The sequence below is a fragment of the Rhamphochromis longiceps genome, linkage group LG6, assembly GCF_057381845.1.
Source record: "Rhamphochromis longiceps isolate RC_006_pf linkage group LG6, R_longiceps_female_GT1.1, whole genome shotgun sequence".
NCBI lineage: Eukaryota > Metazoa > Chordata > Actinopteri > Cichliformes > Cichlidae > Rhamphochromis > Rhamphochromis longiceps.
The window spans coordinates 26,798,888-26,820,357 of NC_140562.1; the positions used below are offsets into that span (position 1 = coordinate 26,798,888).

A 21,470-nucleotide genomic window follows, 5' to 3' on the forward strand; every position below is an offset into this window, starting at 1 on the left:
TTGCTGCATCCGTGGAAGCTTCACTACATCCAAACTGCAGCAAAAAAATAACAGTTTTTTTGTAAAAAAGAAAAGAAAGAAAGAAAGAAAGAAAGAAAGAAAGAAAGAAAGAAAGAAAGAAAGAAGGAAAGAAAAGGGTATGTTTTGCTTACTTTGGTATCAGCACTGGCTTAGTTGATGAGAGAAAGGAGTCTGATGATGTTTTGCCTGCAACAATGTAGTGATGAAGACTTTGAAGATCTCTTATAGTGTCTCAGTTGTCCCCCGGTTATTCACTTAGTCAGAGTTAAATGACTTAGTACCAGATTCGGATCTGACAAAGGAAGCAGATGAGATGCTTGAGTCTAGACTCAGTGAGAAAAGCTTCCTGGCTCCAGGAACCGGACTTTCCTCTTATAGGCATTGTGAGAAGGATCTTATTCCATTCTTTCTAATGGATGATGACTTCGTTTATTCTGGTGATGCTGAAGATCTTTTGGGTGCAGTGGGTTGTGAGCACGATCCAGGTTGCTCCAGAGCCAGCCTTTTGTCCTACTGCACAAAAGCAGTAACTTTGCATCCATGTCAATTGTTTATTCTGTCCAGTTAAAAGAAACCTATAAAAATATGTGAATTGTGTTAAAGAAGCTGAATTTTAATGAGTAAAAAAGGGCCCTATGCGAAAAATGGATTCACATTTTGTGAGAAAATTAAATGTGATGATAATTTTATTGCCATTTTCAACTCAGCATCAGTGAATTATGTAATATTAATTATTTTCTGGAAAACAGTAGAAAGGTTATTTTTTGACACAGGGCAGTGTAATAGCACTTATAGTAGGAAGACACTGATGACAACAAATGTGTGTGTGTGTTTGATTACAGGTCGAGATCTAGCCAGCACCACTCTGCCAGGCTACCCTCCTCATGTCCCTCCTACTGGACAGGGCAGCTACTCCACCCCCTCCCTCACTGGAATGGTACCTGGTGAGTACACACACACACACACACACACACACACACACACACACACACACACACACACACACACACACACACACACACACAGTCATGTTTCCATCACCTTACACTGATGTGTGGAGACTTACCTTCTCTAAGCATGCAAGTATGCAACACTGCCTCAAACCTAACCCTAAAAGCAGGTCATACTGAAATGAATATATTTACAACTTACTTACTTTTTCTTCCCACAGTGGAGACTTGTCACCACAAAATGAGTAATGGCAAATGCACACTTGCTAAAGCTGTTTTACTTTTAATGTACATAGCTGTGTCATCTCTCGCCACACATGATGTCAACCCATCTCTACGTACATATCCTCTAAGTTCCTGCTGGATGTTTGTCAGAGCGTGTGTGTTTTCAGATGCTATACTTAGCTTCACCACTTCCTCTTTCTTGTCTGTCCACACTGTGGGTGACAGTGCTCCCAGGGGGTGGTGCGTGTGTCTGTTTGTGTGCATATATTTGTGTGTTTGCGCTTCTCTTTAGCGTGTGTGTCTGTGCGTGTGTGTGTATCATTAGAAACCAGCCACAGTAGCACAGCTGTCCCTCCTCAACATTAGTAATTTGTTTTTAATGAGAATCACCAGTGACCCACGACTAATTCATTCATTCCCTTCCACTCCGCCTTCTACGATGCTTTTGTGTTTCAATCCTAAGCCGCTATTCTTGTTCTCTCGCTCGCTCTCTCTCAGACTTGCAGTGGTGGTCGTGGTCAGTGTGAAATACACTGCAGAAAAATAAAGGGAGAGACACAAACGGGAGGGAAGCAAAGTCAAAAAACAATGCTGTTTACAAGTTGTATTCCCAATCATTCAGTCTGTGACAAACACACACACATATAGACTGACACGCAGAAACACACACTCTCAGTGGACATGTAGGAACAACACGTCTAAAGATGGGTAACCCTGTCACCCTGTCCCCCTGCGCTCACCCCGTCCTGTCCTCAGGTTTGACAGCATATTTGTGTGTGTGCGTGTTTTTGGTTTGCTGGATGTTTATGCGTGTGCTGTGTTTGTTTGTGTGTATGTGTGTTTGTGTGTGCGCGCGACCTTGACACTGAGCTACACCAGGGAGACCCCTGAGCCTTCTTTCCCCTCCTCTCTCCCCTCCGCTCCTCGTCTCCTAAACAACCTGACACATTGCCGTCACTACGGTGATGACAAGGGAGAGGATGTTCGCACCCACGGATGCCATGGAGACAACATCCCGACCCCACCTGACAGACGCAGCTAAACGCACACATAAATGCACACACTAGCACAAAGAAAACTTGTTTTGTGTATATATATATATATATATACACACACACACACACACAAACAGTGCAGGCATTTGAATTTTTCTCAGTGCATTTTTAAAGCTGCACGAATCCATGAGCTGACTGGAATGAGTCGAGGAGATAATCTACAAACTTTGCTTCTCCAGCTCCGGCACGTTTTATCTCAGCACTTCTCAGGCAAATTATCCTCCTTTTTGTTCGCTCTGTCTAATATCATACCTTCATTAAGCAAGCAACTCTCTTCTGCTGTTCGCCTTCTCCCTCTCTGTCTCTCTGTCTTTCTCTCTGCAGCAGGGGGGCTGACACTCAGAGGGGGTGTTGGAGAGCAGTGAGGCAGAACCGACAGAACGAGAAGGAGAGAGGAGGAACGGGTGGTGGTTGGAGGGAGGGGGCATCAGGGTCTGTGACTGTCAGCTATGGGAGAGGGATCCCCTGGGAGGAGTGAAGGTTCAGGAGAAAAGAAAGAGCAAAAGAGTGAAAAAAGAGAGCAAGTCAACAGAGATATGTGGAGGAAAAAAAGAGGAGAAGAAATGGAGGAGAATGTTGTTTTGATGTGAAGGGTGACGGGCGGGCTGCAGTCAGGCGGGCCAGAGGACGAGAGAGAAAAATAAAGAGGAAGGGGTGATGGGAAAAGCAGGAGGGGAAGGCAAAAGGAAGAGTAGACCCCAGACAGTAAGTATTAAATGAGGGAGAAAAGCTACACTATCATCCACTGTATGGCAGGACCACTACATTCGCACCGAGCTCTCCTGTTCTGTCCCTATCACCTAGTCTGTAAAATATTCTGTTGAACACAAGAAGCCGGTTAAAGCTTCAGAGAGCAAAGTATTTCCACAAGCATGTGTTCCTGCCAAACGAGATAAGAATAATATCCTGAATATTATCTAAAACTGTGCTAGTCCTCACCTAAACCAAACCAAGATGGGATTTTCCTCCCTGTCCTTTAATGTTTTTAACCATGTCTTGTGTCTCTGTTTTCTGTTCTCCTACAGGGGGAGATTTTTCCGGAAGTCCATATTCCCATCCGCAGTATTCAACGTACAATGAATCATGGAGATTTCCTAACCCCAGCCTATTAGGTTGGTGTATCCCATATTGTTTATTGTAGCGTATTCTGTGGAGTTTCATCACATTCCACCTTACATCCCACTTCCACCCTCTCTAATACTGTTCTATTTATCTTTTTCATGGCATTACATTTCATTCTTTGTAGTAATGTAGCAGACAGTCTGCAGAGGGTTTTTTGTTTTTAATGACAGGCAATTTTGGCATGAATGGATCTGAAGAACAGATATAGCAAGAGAGGAATGAACTGAATTAACTGTTTGTTTTTTTTAAATATATATAGGTGTCATGGAGGAAAGTGACTCTGACCACCTATTGTTTTAAGTTTCAGTCACCTTTAGATTAAAAATTAATCTAAAGAAATGATGTTAGTAATATAATATATTAGAATCTTAGCTGTTTGCTTGCCCAAGCAACAAACAGTTACAGCTTATTTAGTCCCAAAGAGTCACCAGTGTTGATCTGAGGGACTCTAATAAGCAGCAAGCATTACCTACCCCCCCCCCCCCCCCCCCAAATGTTTTTAGATATCTTGGCAGCATCCATTTCCTTTAACTTCCAAAACCATTGATGTGTGTTTCTGAAAGACATCCCAACGCTGTCTTTACATCTCCGCATTAGTGTTTAAGAGGAGGCATTAACCCTGAGCTAAAACAGTCGGTGTCAAAGTCATTGTCTAAGCAGCCATTTCAGGGTCATGATTAAAGGTGAAACGGTCAGAAGGTGATGGTTTAAAAGGTCAATAGGTGAGAGAGGTCACGCTGTGATGACCTTTAGCATACCCCCACCCTTTCCTCTCCTCACCTCTCCTTTTGCCTCCTTCCCTCCATCCCTCTGTCCCCAGTGTTTCAGCAGGATTATGGGTCTCTCCTGGGGACGGAAATCGGCTGCTCCTCCAGTCTCTTCACCAGCCAGGCAGGACAGATGCAAGGTAGGTGGAGAAAGACAAAAGAAGCAGATGAAGAGAGTACAACAGAAATAAGTGCATTGTGTTTGTGAGCACGCAGGTGCTGTATATGCACGGGGGGATGCCACGATGAGGAAAGCTGACAGTAGAGCATGCAAAAAGGGAAAAAATGCAGAGAGACTGTAACGGAAGTTTATGATAACGGATGAGTGGACACATAATATGAGGACAAGATGCACATTAGGAGACACTGAAAGGCTTAAGATTGAAGGCAGGGGAAGGGAGAGCCTTGGATACAAAAGAAAGGATAAGGAACGGATGAGGAAAATGGTGAGACATGAAAGAAAGGGGAGTTTTTCAAGAAGAGGCAAAAGGGGAGAAGAGGGCGTCTGAAACCTTGAGTGAGACTAAATAGTTTGTCAGGTCGGCTTAATGCCTCACTTCCCCAAAGAGGCTCCTGAGATTACCTGGACTGTGGACAGACATAACCTGTCAACACACAGCTAGGCTGATTGATGGAAGGAACGGAGACAGGTGTGGATGTGTGTGTGCAGGTGACTGCTTTTTTCTGTGTGTATTGAGGTGTGTAAGTGTGGGTTTCTGCGTGTCTTTGGGGTTACAGTATTGAATTGACCTCTCCCTTGGGGAGAGAATAGACTCAGGGGATCAGCAGTAGTAGAGCTGTACTCAGTGTGTCAGCTTAGACTGTCACTACGATTGTGTGTGCGTGTGCGTGTGTGTGTGTGTGTGTGTGTGTGTGTGTGTGTGTGTGTGTGTGTGTGTGTGTGTGTGTGAGAGAGAGAGAGAGAGAGAGAGAGAGAGAGAGAGAGAGAGAGAGAGAAAGACTGAAAGAGTCAGGGAGTTAATTTTATTGGTTGTACATGAAAGAGAGACTATTTTTTCTGTCATTAGCTCCATCAGCTCATGTCATCTCATCCCTGCCTTTCACTGCTCACATTCAAAGTAAAATATAATCTGAACAGAAAATTGAAGCTGCTCGTTTCACATTTACACCATATTTAAGTAGGCTGTAAATTGTTCAGGGAGAATTCAGATTTATTACAGCCGTCTTGCTGTTTTTTGTCATTTTAAACATCAGTTCTAGCTGTAATAAAAAAAAATTATTCTGACCAAGTTAATTGCTGCGATCTGTCAGTGTGATGACATTGCGACAGAAGTCCACGGGGAAGCGAAATGAGCAAAAGAACAAGACAATCGTATTAACAAATCTCCAGATTAGTCAAACTTATTTGAAAGAGAAAGTACTTTTCCTGCCCACAGAGGAATAATTGCCTACGTTCTTGCTTAGTTCACTTTCAGTTTTACCTGGTTTACAGCTGCTAATCAGGATTTGTCAGATATACTGAAGGGATCAAATGAAAGCAGTTTCTTCAATATTCGTTTTTTGTGTGAAATGATTCAAAAACTTTAAATACTAAAAATCCTTAAATATCACAAAACGTCTTTCATTACACATTTAATAAACTTCTTTTATTATACATTTAGCCTGTTATCACAGTGGAATAAGTGACCGCCTGGTAACCTCTAAGCAGTTAGCGAGTAATTTCTGACAGTTGCTAGGATAAATCGGTTGCAAAGAGGGCGTGGCACCACTAGCAGGTCACTAGCAGATTACTGTGGTCAACTGTAGCTTGAATGGGAAATACAAACACTTGATAACTAACCATGAAGCGATCATGCTTGATGGTTAGTTAGGCCTTAATAGTAGAGATAAAAAAAAACCTTTTATTGGACTCCATCAAACACAGCTCTTAGATAAATCCCATCGCTGTTCTGTTTCTGCCTGTAAATTGCTCAGCACACACCATTTTAAAATAATGTATTTTCTCTGCTTTCAGCTCTTACATGGCAGAAATTACAGGTTTTAATAATCTAATTATGTAGACAAGAAAAAAGCCCAAGGTTAAAGAACCTGGATTCACATCACGTTTTCATATTTTTTTCAGTTAAGTGACTTAAAAAAGTTGTGTGTTTGCTTTTTTCCCCCTCCAGGATCGCCATATTATTACAGTGCAACATCACGAGGGGCAGGCCCTGCTGCCACCGCTACAGCCTCCACCTACGACCGCCACTGACACCCTCGTGTAGACACAGGAAGTCGCAGGGTGAGGAGGAGAAGGAGATGAGGGAGGGATGGATAGCATCGGAACCGCTCAGTACAAACTCGCCTACGCTTGGACTTCAAAGAGGAGAAGAATTCAAATCTTTGACATCGGTGAAGTTTGCATTTTCTTTGAGTGACACTTAAACCAACGAATACACTCCTGAGCTGCAGCACAATACTGTTTGGGTATACAATACTGTGAGGACACAGGTATGTCAAGGTCAATAACCGATTATGTAAACAAGTAGATTTTGGAAATTTGGACCCTCCCACACTATCAAGCCTTTGTATTCCTATCTAGTTTTTAACCAGTCATAAACCAAAAGTCAGCGGACTGTGTGTAGCATTAAAACTATCTGTATTGTGACCTTCTGGGTTTTCCAGTTGGGAATATTTTTGATGAAATTATTTAAGCTGATCAGAGAAAAATCAACTTTTTCAAACAGTAGGCTATTTTTATGACCGCACATTAATCAATCAATTTTCTATGCCATGCTACAGTGAAGTAAAGACAATCCAATCATCCTAACTTTGACTGACCAAAATCACCCATATCGTTACCATTCTATTCGTTCTGCCACAGATTCAACACATTTTCCTCTGGAACCCTCAGAAATGTTCATCAAATGAGATAACATTATTTCAAAGGGAGCGTTCAGGGTCACGCATGTTCGCCCTGTCCCGTTTGTTACTGTTATAGTGGTCAAGCTTTCCAGTTCTGCAGAGTATACATGCTCTGAATTTCTAGTCATTTTTAAAGCGGCGGATTGCTTACGACAAACACAACTATCACACAACTGTCAACTATCCAATCCTTTTGTGTTACCAGTGCACTATGCAGTATGTAAGCTAGTGAGCATTTTTGCATCTCACCTCATTTCTTCATTCTTTACTTTTAGGATTGGAAAAAGTTTAGAAGATAAGACTCCTTAAATGCTGTGTGTGATTTCTACTGCTGCACCATGCACACGGGTTCAGCGTGTAGAAAAATCCAAAACTTGGCACGCCTAAAGATAGTTAATAAACCATGACTGGATGTTTGCTGTTCAGGGGTGGGGTTTTAGTAGTTGAAGTCAAGCATGATCCAATTTTCTGGTAAGAAAACTGTGTCCTCACATAGTGGATGTATTAAGAGGAGCTGGATACTGGATGTCAACGCCTACAGATAAATTCATAACAGAACGATTACGGGCCAACCTATCAGAGGTAGAAACATTAGTAGTTCTACAGATGACTCTTTTGTATTTTTCAAGAAATGGGGGGGAAAAACGTTTTTTGAGGTGTGGGTATTTTTGCCTGCAATACTGAATTTGACCACTAGAAAAATTGGAAGGACGTGCTGAATGACATCGCTGCATCCAAAAGCCTCATTTATAACATGAAGTTACATTCGTAAAATCTTAATTTGCAAGTCTGAACTGTCCATGATTTTCCTGCTAATCAGAATCAGATTCACTGGCAAATTTGGATTCTCTTTTATTTTCTCTTAATCTACTTAAGAGAGCTTGTCCTCAAAAAAGTTTTCTTTTCTGTTTTGGTCCTCGGTTATTTCTGTTTAAACCCACAATTCTGCTGAAATTACAGGTGCCGTCAATTTAGGTTGGTTTGAGATCTATAAACAATGGTCGTCACATAATTAAACACAAGTAATTAACCAATCTTTGAACATAATAAAAATGTATAAATGAGGCCCCAGCTCTTTTAATACATCCATGCCTTACATTCACACTTGCATTTGAGTTGGTTTGAAAGCCACTGACCAAGACATAGAGAGACTTTTCAGGAAAGCACAGCCTAAAATCTGAGCCCACTACTGTAAAACAAACAGTACTCATCTTCACATCGGACCAAAATCGGTTCCATCAGGTTGTGTTACAGTACAGGACGGTGGTATCCTACCTCCCCAGACAAGATTTAGTCCTGATCAAGAGCTATTTATAATGGAGGAGACACAGAGTAATATATTAAGAAGCTTTTCTGTGCTGCACTCCGTGATGAGAGTGAATGCCTGTAATGATTTATAATAGTGTCACGCTGTTGTGCTAGAATAGTGACGATGACGACGGCGATGACGCAGTGAAATATGAATTCTGAAAAAACTTTCAATATAAGAAGTCTTTGTTTATAAGTGTGATCAGATTGCGATTTTCCTGTTTATAGTTTGTTGCCTGGTATCAGTTGACAAAGGTGCCACTTAATAAGTTTTTTGTGTTTTTATTTTGCTTCCTAAGTGTCCAAACGAAGGCTGGTGCTAGACTGGATCAGACCCAATGTGAGGAGTATCCCTCCTGTTGCTGATCCAGTCGAGCATCAGCCAAAGACCAACAGGAAGCAGTGGCACCCTCTCTTTCTATCTCTGTCTTTAAACTCCCCAAAGATGGGCCCCCCTAGTGGATCGGCTGACTTCTTACAAAAGCACAAAGAGACTCAATCATCTTCTTAAGGTGACATTCTACTTTTTCAGCTTCCTTTCAGAACCATTAAGTACTTCTTCTGCTTTTCCCCGTTTTGAGTATGTGTCAAAACATGTGCTTGTTTAAAATCCTGAAATTGTTTCTATAAAAGTACTGCTTTTGTGAAAAAAAAGTAAACCTGATTATTATTTTTTTTCGTTTGTTTGTCTGCCACATCAGTTCTGCGCTGTGACAATGCATGACACCAGGGTTGAGGCCTTACCCATCTCGTACAGACAGACAGACAAGGACAGATTTGCCCCTCAGCACAGATCTGAAATCAGTGTGTTTTCCCTTCCCAAATGTCTGAGGGGCCGATATATTGGTCTTGTGAGAGGGCAATATCTTCCTTAGCCTGTACCTTTTTCAGTTTCAATTCTGTCCTCACCAGACTTGTACAGTAATCAGCGAAAGAGAAGTCACAATGTCAATAGCGATTTCAGTTATTCACACTGAAGATTTTAGTGTCGAAGCTTTCTTCTATTATAAAAAGACTTAAGGTGTGCGGTGTTGTTTTTGGCCATCATCTGCGAGTGTTTGGATTCCTTTTTTGTTTTGGGTATATGTGGCTGAGTGTAGCGCTTCATTGCTACTGTGTAGTGTCTACTAGCAAACAGATTGAAGGCACCAAATCTGCAGTGTGAGGCATAATATATAGCTCTATAAACATACAATAACTATAAACCCTGAACAAAGCTGTTAGTTTCTCAATATTTGTTGTTTCTGGGATTTTTTGAAATAGTAATAGAGTGGATCCTTTCACGTTTGTAGACCTTAAAAGTTGTGAATACACAACTCTAAAGAAAGATTCTTATGACGGCTCACCTGCTGTGTTACAAGCGTGCGCCTCAGCGGGAGCCTTTCCTTATTTCTGTCTTTTTCTCTTGATCCTTCTGAGGCATTATTGAACCTGAACCACACCAGCTGAAAACAAGGACAGTGCCTTTAGTTTTATATGTCAACATCCCCCTGACCTACTATGAGTCACTAAAACTAGATTCAGTTTCCTCCCTGCAACGCATTTAACAGAAGTCTTATTATTTACCCGGGCAAACACAGGGTTTGAAGATTTTACAAAGCCTTTTACAAATAAATAAAGGTGATTAAAGTACCAATAACTCACAGTGATTCTTACAATGCAACAACAGTGTCATCGCGGCTCTGACAGCTGATCTAACAGCACCCACATTAGTCAATAAATCTCCCCGAATGTGGATTTTTCAGTCATAAAACCCGGAGGAAAAAAAGATGTTGTTAAGCAGCTACAGCAACGAAAAGCAGAAAATAGTCCTGGTTGTATTAAAGTCAGTGATTGATTCCTCACTCATCAGCTGTAGTGACAGTGCCAGAGCCATACGATTTCTATCCAAGCGACTCAGCTGAGACTAAACTTCTGGTGACACCAAGACAGATGTCTTTTTTTGTTGAGTTGTCTTTTGTGTGGCAGTACAGTAGGTCATGTCATGGAAGATTGTTTCCACCACTGAATTTATTTTATTTATATTTTCCCCCATCTGTAGCTCTAAATTCTATGATATTATTTCAAAATTCTTAGTTATCTTTAGATAATAATCCCAAATTTTGACATAGCACAACATTTTTCATTTTTGATAAAGCTCCTAAGATGATCACGTTGTTAGTGGGTGGTAGTGTCTGTGTGGGAACATTGACCATAAAGAAATGGGTCAGCAAAGTCACAGGACACAACTCCAGTTCTACAAGTATATGCAGAACCTGCTAATGGGCTAAAAACCTGCTTACAGAGCCAGTCACCCAGGCCTAGACAAGTTAGTGACATCCTGGCAACCACCCATCGTTAGGGGAAAATGAGTATCACCCCAATGAGTTGTGAGTGGTTGCAAAAGGTTGCTGAGAAATCAGCTGCTGAAGCCTCAGTCACATAGGTCTGGAGACTGGTGACACTGGTAACCACTGGTAACTACGAAAAAATTGTGTTCCCTGACCAGTTTGCAAGTGGTTGCAGGAGGATGCTTGCTATCAAAAGGTGAAGGCAAATGGTCTCCATTTCGTTTTGGATCACACTTTTACAAGTTTCACTACTGCTTGATGAGTGTTTGCAGTAAGACAGCATCTTCCATCAAAACAACGGCAACCGTTAAACTGCCATCAACCAAACCAATCTCAAGGAGGTTTTTTTGGTTGCAGCGGGACAGTGAGATATTTTTTCCAACTTTAGGGTCATTAAAAGATATCCGAACATCAACCAAGTGCATAATATTTGCATATTTCTGAAATGGGTGACTGAAAAGTTCAATTTCTGGGAGATATCCACAACATAGATCACGGTTAAACTATGTTTATATATATATATATATATATATATATATATATATATATATATATATAACACCCAGCACGCCCCTGCGGGCGGTTTATCCTTCAAGCTCGGGTCCTCTACCAGAGGCCTGGGAGCTTGAGGGTCCTGCGCAGTATCTTAGCTGTTCCCAGGACTGCGCTCTTCTGGACAGAGATCTCCGATGTTGTTCCTGGGATCTGCTGGAGCCACTCGCCTAGCTTGGGAGTCACCGCACCTAGTGCTCCGATATATATATATATAAAAGTAAAAGTAAAAGCCAAGAACATGACAGAAATATATCAAGTTTATTCATTAATAAAATGAATTTCTTTTTTCCAACCCCAGTATTTAAAAGAAACACACAATTTCATATCTTAGTGAGGACATCTCATTGACATAATCTAGCTGCTTACCCTAACCATCAAAAATGAATGCCTAACCCTCAGCCTAAGCCTAACCATAACCTAATTGTAACCCTGACACTAAAACCATATTTTGAGCCTCAAAAACTCCTAGGGACAGGCATTTTGTCACCATAAGTGCACTGCTGGTCCCCACAAGTATAGTAGCATGCCAATTTTCTGTCCTCACAAAGATGTCTAAACATGTTCACACACACGCATACAATAAGAAATAATTGATTGAAGTCATTCTCCTTCAGGAGGTAAATCCAGTTGTCCGCTTGCATCAACTTGCTAAATCAAACAAGTCAAACTCAGTGGTTGTCATTCAGTGTAGACCAGAGTCCAGTGACATATTAACAGGACTGTTGGTTAACTATGCATCTCATAGGGACACAGCTTGCTTTGCCATTGCTTTGACCTGACTGGTTCACATTGGGAGAGACTGGATTCTCACTGGCCGGCAGCTGTTTGGATTGGCAGCTATGACATTGACTGCAGTGATGAAGGGGGGGGGACTAGTCACCGTGGGTGGTACTATAGAAAGCGTGGCAGGCAGAGGCAGGCTACATACACACACACATAAATATAAGTACAGACATACTCTTGCTCCCTCCTTTTGTCCTTTGCAAAGTGGTGGTAGCCCCTCCTCTTATGCCCCCATGTTCCCCAGGGGAGGCCAAACCTGCTGTGCCATCAGAAGCTCATCCCATCCCTTTTCACCCCCCCCCCCCCATCCCTCCTCAGCCCTAATCTCATCATATCTCATGCACTTGTCTCCCCATCTCGCCTCTCCTCCCCACTGCCACACCACCAGGATTAGGAATATTAAAGGTATTCTCTTGATTTCAGGGCTGTGACCTTCCTCAGAAGTCCTCCCTTTTTCTTCAGACAGCCCTATTAATCCTTTTTCCTTCTTACTTCTCTCACTTTTTCCCACTGACTCCTCAGACGTGATGCTCGCTGTCCTGTCAGAAATTCTGCATAGGAATCAAGCTGGGTGTTTTTCGTGCCAAAGCGAGGTCATTTCAATGGCAATATTGCTGCCGGCGTCTTTATTTGGACAAGAACACTCTGTGAGATCTCGCATCTCCTGTTTCCTATTTCCTCTCCGTGTGGCTGTAGAGCATTTTGAAACACAAAGAAACACCAGTTTCAGATCAAACAAATACATTTCATTTGCAGCACTTCCACAGTTTACTGTCCATGAAAATAAATTGCATCCTGAATTTTGATCCCAGCTCCAAGTCAAATAAGAACCTGAAATAAATGCAAATGAGTTTTTTTCTCCTTTATTATGATTTCTTGCCGAGTGCGCACTGCCTGACTGTATCTCAATATGAATCCATGAAGAAGGCTACTGCCTTCCCAAAACCTGAGGGGAATTCAGCATCACATCTTGACAGCAATTAGTGGCACAATCTGTTTCATGCTTGCTGATATAACTAGGCTCTGGACAGATCTCATACTGAAGTGTTACAATGTTCTGTACATCTTAATATTATTCAACTGTGGAAGAGGAGTAATACACACGACTCAGCCTACAAAAATCAACTGTGCTTTTTAAGCAGATGTTTCAATCAAAAAAAAAGAAAAAAAGAAAAAAAGAATAGATACATAATTTTTCACCTTACTGTGGCCTTTCGTGTAACAATCTGGAGTTTTTTTTGTGTCCATGACTTCCTATCTGGGGTTTTGAAGAGATATTTATATCTGTGACATTTTGGTCCAAATAAAATAAAATAAAATATGAATTTAAATAAAATGAACAAACAAAAGACAAAAAGGCAAAAATTTAATTCGGGTCCAACGATTCAGTGTGTTCTATTCTTCAACATTAAAATGGGACAAAAAAGATAACATATCTGTAACATTCACCAAAGCCTGTGATGCCTGTTTTAAAGGACAAACTCTTGTACAAAAACCATATGAAATAGAAGAAAAAGAGTTACAAACACAAAAACGAAGACGAGAAATGCCTTCAAATATTCTAGAGGGGAGGATTAAAAAAAAAAAAGTAAAAAGAAATGCTTCTTTAAGAAAACCTGTATGTTTTTTATTCAATTTTCTAGTAGTTGCAAACAAAACTTGGTGTTTTTTCTCTTTGTGTGTTGTGTGTTGTCTTAATATTTGAATGTATTTTACTGCAGTGCGAATTTGCCAAAGATATCATATCACTTGATTTTTCTTCTTTTTATCTTTTCTTCACTTTTTGTTTGTTAGTTTATTTTGTTCCTGAACTGCGATCAGTTTTGTTCAGAAAACTGAAAGTAAATGGTGAATTTGATATTATGCTTATTTTTTATATTTTTATTGTTAATATTATTGTTATTTTATTTCATGGCTTTGAGTTTACTGTGAAATATTAAATTGCAGTTTGCTCGATGCATTTCTTCATACGCAGTCTGTGTACCTGTCCATCCGTCCACCTGAGTGACTGTTGTTGGTGAATTATTCCATTTATGTACCTGTAATGTGAAACTAAGAAGTAATTATTTGTAAATATTTGCCATAATTTTATTGGTCATTCAGAATAAAAATAATTTTTTGGAATTTAAAGCTTCTGAGTGAGTGTTTAGCTGCTCGTTTACTTGATTTTTGATACACAAACTCACACAAACTAAACAGTTGTTTCTGGCATAAATACCACATTCCTGTACATTCAGCCTCAGTCATGGACAGTAGACGCTGCTGACAGAGCTGGTGGCCGTTTGTGTCTCATTGTGACCCCACAGAGCTGCTTTCATCCTGGGGGACACACATCTCATCTCACCCCCTCCCTCTTCTCACCTCACCAATCTTAGTGAATGGAGTGTCCCAGTGCTGCAGTCTTGGCTGCTGGCCGAGTCCAGAAGGGGGCAGAGGTGTGTGTGTGTGTGCGTGTGTGTGTGTGTGTGAGAGAGAGAGGAGGAGAAAGGGGGAGAGGGGTGATAATAGGACACAAGCCACGACATGGCGACAACACGCCACACACACAGAAAACAGCACATACCCAGCTTGAGACACAGGCCAGGCTGTCCACAGTTTGGGTGTCTGCCCAGGACACCAGAACTGCAAGAAGTGTGTGTGTGTGTGTGTGTGTGTGTGTGTGTGTGTGTGTGTGTGTGTGTGTGTGTGTGTGTGTGTGTGTGTGTTTATTCTAGTTCCATGCCAACCAAAGGCAACCCTTTAATGTTGTGTAAAAATGCATCATACGGTAAAGGATTAACACTGGAGTGAAAGTTAACAAGCGCTGTTTTATTGCCGCTATCGAGGTTGGACGAATTCCTAGGCAAGATTAAATCTGGTGCTTCCATGTACATTTCTCCAGCCTTCATTTTTCTCTTCTATTCATCTGAATCCTAAAAGACCACTGAGGGCTTTTCTCACCTTCTTTTGGGTTTCTTTGCAGTTGTTTTTGTGGTATTCATATACAACCGTTGGCATTTTTCCTGGTGTATAGTAGCAGATAACCAGATATTCTCTGCAGATATTTGGGGGTTATTGCTCAGACTTAAAAATGCATTTGTGGTTGAATCTGTGATGGTATGGATATGGCTCAAAACTGTACGCTACAATACTGCTCCCACTGAAATTAGTCAAAAGAGCTCTGTTAAATTATAGACTGTATCTTAAAGATGGACATGGCATCTAGGGCTGAAAAATAAAGCCATTTATTCAATAAAACTTAATGTTTCTAATGAGCAGTGCTGTGGTTGGGAGAAAAAGCAGACTCTACAGAAGTCTACAAGAAAATATTCACTCTGCCCTCACTCGAGATTCTCTAAGTCTCTTTATTAATACACCGTGATGCGCTCTCTCTCTCTCTCTCTCTCTCTCTCTCTCTCTCTCTCTCTCTCTCTCTCTCGATATTGTCCTAGTTAGAAACAGGCAGTAAAGATGTTAAAGATGTTAGATGTCCTAGGTCATGGCTACCTTAAAGATACTTTCAAGCCCCTCCCTTATTCCCTGAGGAATTGCCACAGTGAATGCCGTTCCTGATGCAACCTCCCTATTTATCCAGGATCAGGCCTTATGAAGCCAAGATGGTAAATGTCGAACTCGCCCAGAAGCCATGGCAGTCCATTTGTTTTAAGGTCTACGTGATCAACAGCACTGTGTGTTACTAAAGCAGCTCAGTAAGTTCAATGTAATATTCAGCCAGGAGTTTAGTGCTCTCACAGTTTCTGTGTGCAGTTAAGTGTTTCGCAGGTTTTAAGCTAATGTGTCACAGACACAATTCCAACAATGAATGCAAAGCCATGGCTACAGCAGCCATCCCAGCCTGTCTCAATCAGCTGTGACACAACTACGCACGGTGTGGAGCGGAGAAAATAACCAAAGCTTAGCTTGCTAAAACTACACAATTTAAATTGTACATACTCCACTACGTACTACAGTTTATTAATTGGTGATTGTGAGTAACAGAAAGACAGTAAAATCACATTGCCAATGAGCAATTTCACATTAGGAATTTAAAATCAGGAGACACAGATATTGGTGCTGCTGTTTGTCTGTGCATGTCTAAAAAATGTGCAGTTTCTGGATCTAAAAACTTGTATTAGCAAAAACTAGCCACATATAATTCTACTGTATCTGTTTTTCTTTAGTGAAGTGGCATCCTGAAAGATCTGATAACCTCTTAAGCCCAAAATTTTATTTGCAAATGAGCTAAAGAACAAACACTAGGAAAAATAAATAAATAAATGGGAGATTTATGTTTGCGTAGTCTGAAATCAGAATCAGAATCAGAATCAGAATACTTTATTGATCCCTGGGGGAAATTATTTTTTGTTACAGTGCTCCATTTTAAACCAACATTAAGACAAGACAGACAATACGCTAACTAAGAATAGTACAATATATACATATATATACATACATACATACATAAGTCACTCATAAATAAATAGTTGGAAAAGAAACATGTGTAGCTGTAGCAGCAAACAGTGTGTTAAGTGGATGCGTTGTACAGGGAGATGGCCACAGGCAGGAATGATTTCCTGTGTCGTTCAGTGGTGCTTTTCGGTAATCTCAGTCTCTCACTGAACGTGCTCCTGTGACTGACCAGCATGTCATGGAGTGGGTGGGAGGTGTTATCCAACATTGTCTTTATCTTGGACAGCATCCGCCAGTAGACTACAGATATCTGGGCAAACACTGCCAAACTGCCAGAAACGTTAGCCTGGCAGATAGAGAGCCGATGTGTGACCTGTCAGATCCATGTCTGCCTGCAAAATAAGGGTTTGACACTACTTAGTTAGAAAGCAGTGCGACACTCCCTGCCTTCTTTACTCTCCTACTAGTGCTTCGGATTACATAACATGACATGTTCTACCTCTTCTTCTCCTCCTCTGGCTTCCTATGCAACGGCAGAAGACAGACAACAGTGGTACTTATGGAGGCCAAGAAGTCATGCAAATTAACGTCAGTCAGCATCGGTATATTTTGGCCCTCCAGAGCCCCTGTAGTGAGGTGGTGCGGGGCCAACTGAGTATAATTGGGCCTCAGATGATTAGTGAAGAGGGGCTCATGCACGAGAGAGGGGGGTTAGGAGAAGAGATGCTGAAGAGGTATTAGGAGTGAGAGAGCAGGGGATTTGAATCAAACAGGAGGAGAAGGCAGCAAGAATCTGACAAAACATACAGAGGAAAAGGATGGAGCAGGGGGTGAGCTGTGTGCTGCATATTCATGACTTCTGCTGTGTTTGCATTCCCATCTCTATTTGCTTTCTTTCCATTCATGTCCAGGCGCATTCTCCTTGATTTTTCTGCTATGAGTTTACATCTTGAGACATCTTTGAGGATGGGGAATAGTTAATGCTATGCTATCTCCTGGTTTGTTTCAATTGCATCTTATTTCCATTGATTTGACCGTCTTTTCCAGCTGTGGTTGTGGTCTATCAGCAGGCAAGAACACTGGTGATGGAAAAGTCTGTTAAACACTGGATTGCTTTTAAATTGTCCCCTCCTCAGTAGCTGCAGATGACAATTAATTCAAGTAAGAGAATTGTTGAGGTTCAAGATAGCTCAGTGAAGAGTTAGGGAGACCATAGCATGAATATATAAATATGACTTAGTTGCAACAAATGAAGGAAATAAAGAAGTTTAAATCATCACCCCTCCACTGCCGTGCTTGGCAGTTGGCATCAGGTGTTCATGCTGAGTTTTGCAAACATGGTGCTATGCATTACGACTAAACAAATTTACTTAATCTACAAAGAACATTGTTCCAGAAGTCTTTTAATTTGATCAAATGAAACTTTGCAAATCTGAGCTGTGCACCCATGTTTTTTACGAGATATTAAGCTTTGTATTTAACATCTCAACTGAGGCCTGTAGAGACTGAAATGTGTTTCTCTGAATATTGGATGGTCTGACCCTAGGGTGAATTTGCATGGAAGTCCACTCCTGGGATGACTCTGATGTTGTGTTATCACACATCTGAATGGTGCAACAACACCTGGCTGCTACTTGGCCTCTTAATTCCTATGGAAGCATAAGGGTGTACTTTGTTTTTCACGTGATTGTATTCTAATATGATGGACTACTAGTGCCCGTCATACCTTCTAATTTCGGTTTTTTTTTTCTATTTTTGAGAAAATAATTCAGTCCCAGCAAGATTATATATAATGACTTCTGACTTAACCGGACATGCTTAAGCCCTAAATAATCCTGAATGAATCCTGGAAACATTTTTATCATGTCACCAGACACACCTTCATTATTAAAGGTCACAAGCAAAAAAGGTTGGGAGCAGTCGAGTCCAGGGATCCTTAAAGTGTTTGTCTTACTTGAACCTGTGTTACAAATGTCATACAAGCACTTTCTATGTGTACCTTTTATCGCTCGGTTTTATTACCGCCTAAGTCAAGCAAATCTCAAGAAGAAGAAGAAAGCTGCTCTGACTGCTGGCCCATCAAATCAGGAGAGAAGAGAAACTCTCTGACACACTTACAGTGGGAAAAATCTTGTTTGACCTTATCAAAGCAGACATTTGGACCTCTCACAATGAAGCTCTACATGTTTCTCTTTGCCCTTTACAACAGCGATCATGTTAACACACATACGCACGCGTCCGCTCACACACTGAAGTCTCAGAAATGCAATACACAGTGACACTGGTAAAAATGAGCAGGGTTGTAGAAAGTCTTTATATGCTGTGTTTTGCTCATTAAGGCTCTCCGGACACCAGAAATGACAGACACTCAGCTCCATGTAAAGTTTTTTTTTTCCACCCCCCACACTCAACCCGTCACTCACAATCACTCTCTCACAGATACTACATGTAACAAATGTCAGATGTGAGAATAGTGTGTGCGTGTGGCTGGATGTTGGACCACTGACAGGCATGGAAGCAGCTTGTTGAACTAATAGCCTAACTAATGTGTCTACATTCCCTCCCTCTTTACCTCCCTCACCCCCACTTCCCTTTGCAAAACTGACATCTACGTACCGAGCAGAGAGACGAGGGAGAGGGGGAAGTAAAGAGGGAGGGGGAAAAGAGGAGAGAAGTGGGTTGACAAGCGGCAGACCCTATCGCCCTCCCGTCTGACTCTGTCTATCTCCCCGTTGCTCCCTGAGGGTTTGTCTCTGAGGATAGTGCTATGATGAATAGGCCTGTCTAAGCAAACCTAGCGGAGACCAATTAGAGAGAGTGAGAAGAAAAAGAAGAACGATAGAAACAGAAAAACAATGAGAGAAATGGAAGCAAAGGGAGAGCGGGAGACAGAGAGGGAAGAGAAGGGCAGATGCATTAAAAGGAGGTAGGAGGACTGGGGTAAAGTGGAAAGTTTAAGGCAGTGCGTGTTGTCTGTGAGCGTGTGTGTGCCTCAGTGAGCTGTCAGTGCTGAGGGAGACGCCGTATGAGAGGGCCCGGCCTCCTAAGTCTTAACCTCGTCTGCTACTGCAGGAGAGGCTTTGACAGCAGAGACGCACAAACAGGACTGACCCTCGCAAAAACATTTCCTCCTCCTCCTTTAGAAAAGCCTTTCAGTGCTATCCTACTTCCTCTGTGTTCCTCCTCCCTCCTTCATCCAACTAATTTTTCTCCAGTCGAGCAAGCATATTACGTTTATTCAGATTATGTTGACATCTTTTATGTGAATAAATGCCATTATTTTATTTTTTTTAATTGGGTTTTCACTGGATTTTATCTCAGGAAACTGGCAAATATTCACACTGTGATGGTCAGAGGTGTAGTCCACGTACAAGAACAGAAAAAGCTATAACAAAGCTACAAGTGCTAAAAACTAAAGAATCCAAATGAAGAACCTATTTCAGTGGGTCCTAATCCCGAACGCGCTGACCCTGTTGTGGAAAGCAGGTTCAGTAAAATCTGACTTGATTAACTCTGAGTTTCTAGATCATAATTTTCTCTTCAATCAAGCTATAATACCATAATTTACCATAGAAAAGGGCAAGAAAAGAGCAGAGCCTCCAATTTATTTCAGTAGTCTGAGGAATAAAAATGACATAGTGTGCATCTCATTATTCAACAATAATATGACAGGGACAAAATACAGGCAACAGTAACTGCAGGTTGAAGAATAAATCCAAGATAAGATAGTTTAGTAATGGACGTATAAATTATTAACTGATTTTGGTCATTTGCAGGGAAAAAAATTATGAGTTCAAGGTGCTCCAATTTGCTAATCAGAATTTGGTCATAGGGGGTTTTTTTTCACCTGTGAAATAAGCAAAGATTACTCACTGAAAGCTCGAGAGACTGTTTGTTTTTTCAGTCCCACCTTCATAACGTCTTTTCCCATCCTCCGCCTCAGCAGCTTTTTGGCTTTTGTAGTTTCTTTGCCATGTTCCTGTCATTCATCCATTTTCTTATGCTTATCAAATTCATGGCCTTTCATTGGGTGAGACACCGGGTACAACCTGGACGCCAATCTATCGAAGGGCTAAAAAATAAACATCTATGGTCAATTTAGAACATCAGTTTTAGACAAACAGTTTTAATTTAGACTGTTGGACTTACCTGACTTACACTTCTGTATGTTAGCCCTTAACATACAGAAGTGTCTGTCAAACAAAAGTATTTCGGACACTATCTTAAGTCTATTTTGCAATACAATCAGATTTAATCATTTGGATATGAACTATATTGTCTAGTATATCATTTCTGACCCCCATTTGCTCAATCATGTAATCCCCATATGAATCTGAAACATTTGTAAGTCTTAAACATGAAACATTTCTACTTTCTATAATGTGAGCACTGAATTATGTTGGAGATTTAAACAACTAGGAAAAAGCATCAGCTTGGCCTGGGATCAAATCCAACTAGCACTTCCTCGCCTGCGTCTGCCAAGCTAATTTTCCTCCTTCAAACAAACATTTGATAAATGGCTTCCCCACTCTCTTCTTACAAAACAGGATAACTCTCCTCGTCCTCTTCCTCTCGACGATCTCTGTCGTCCTTCCCCCTACACACACGCACACACACGCACACACACGAATCTCTGAGACAATTACAAACATCCTGCTTCCCATTTATCACCAACAATTAAACGGCACGGACGCTCGCTACTTCATAAGCAGAGAAGAGAGGGCAAGGAAAGCGGGAGGAGACGAATGCGAGCGGAATGAAGTAGAGTCAACAGTGAGAAAGAGAGAGGAAGGCTGACAGCACAATTAAGGTTTTTAATTCTCTGCTTGAGTGGGCCAGTCCAGTCTTTATGCTAATTAGGATGCCACGGCCATGTAATAAATCTCTATGATCCAGCCTCATTTCCCTTCTGTCTCTCTCTGTCTCTTTCTCGCACGCTTGTACAGACAACAGCACAGAAAGTTCACCGGTTACTTTTTAAACGGCTAAACCCTTCGGCTGCAGTGTTGATCATTTTGATAAGATTGTTATTTCTGTGCAGTTTTAATGCTTCACTTTGATCAGGGAGCCACAGTTTGTCTGCATACGCGGTTTACTTGG

At 41.3% G+C, this 21,470-nt stretch overlaps 1 protein-coding gene across 4 annotated transcripts in view; it reads left to right on the forward strand.

The window, feature by feature from the left end:
- Positions 1 to 11,201, forward strand: part of pax5 (paired box 5) — a 56,473-nt gene extending 45,272 nt beyond the window's left edge. For all 4 annotated transcript variants that reach the window (XM_085409957.1, XM_085409959.1, XM_085409958.1 and 1 more), the window contains exons 8-11: positions 864 to 965; positions 3,277 to 3,363; positions 4,194 to 4,280; positions 6,270 to 11,201. In XM_085409957.1, the coding sequence (XP_085266083.1) occupies positions 864 to 965; positions 3,277 to 3,363; positions 4,194 to 4,280; positions 6,270 to 6,352 (359 nt within the window). In that variant the 3' untranslated portion in view covers positions 6,353 to 11,201. The remainder of the gene's footprint in view (positions 1 to 863; positions 966 to 3,276; positions 3,364 to 4,193; positions 4,281 to 6,269) is intronic.
- Positions 11,202 to 21,470: the final 10,269 nt, after the last annotated feature.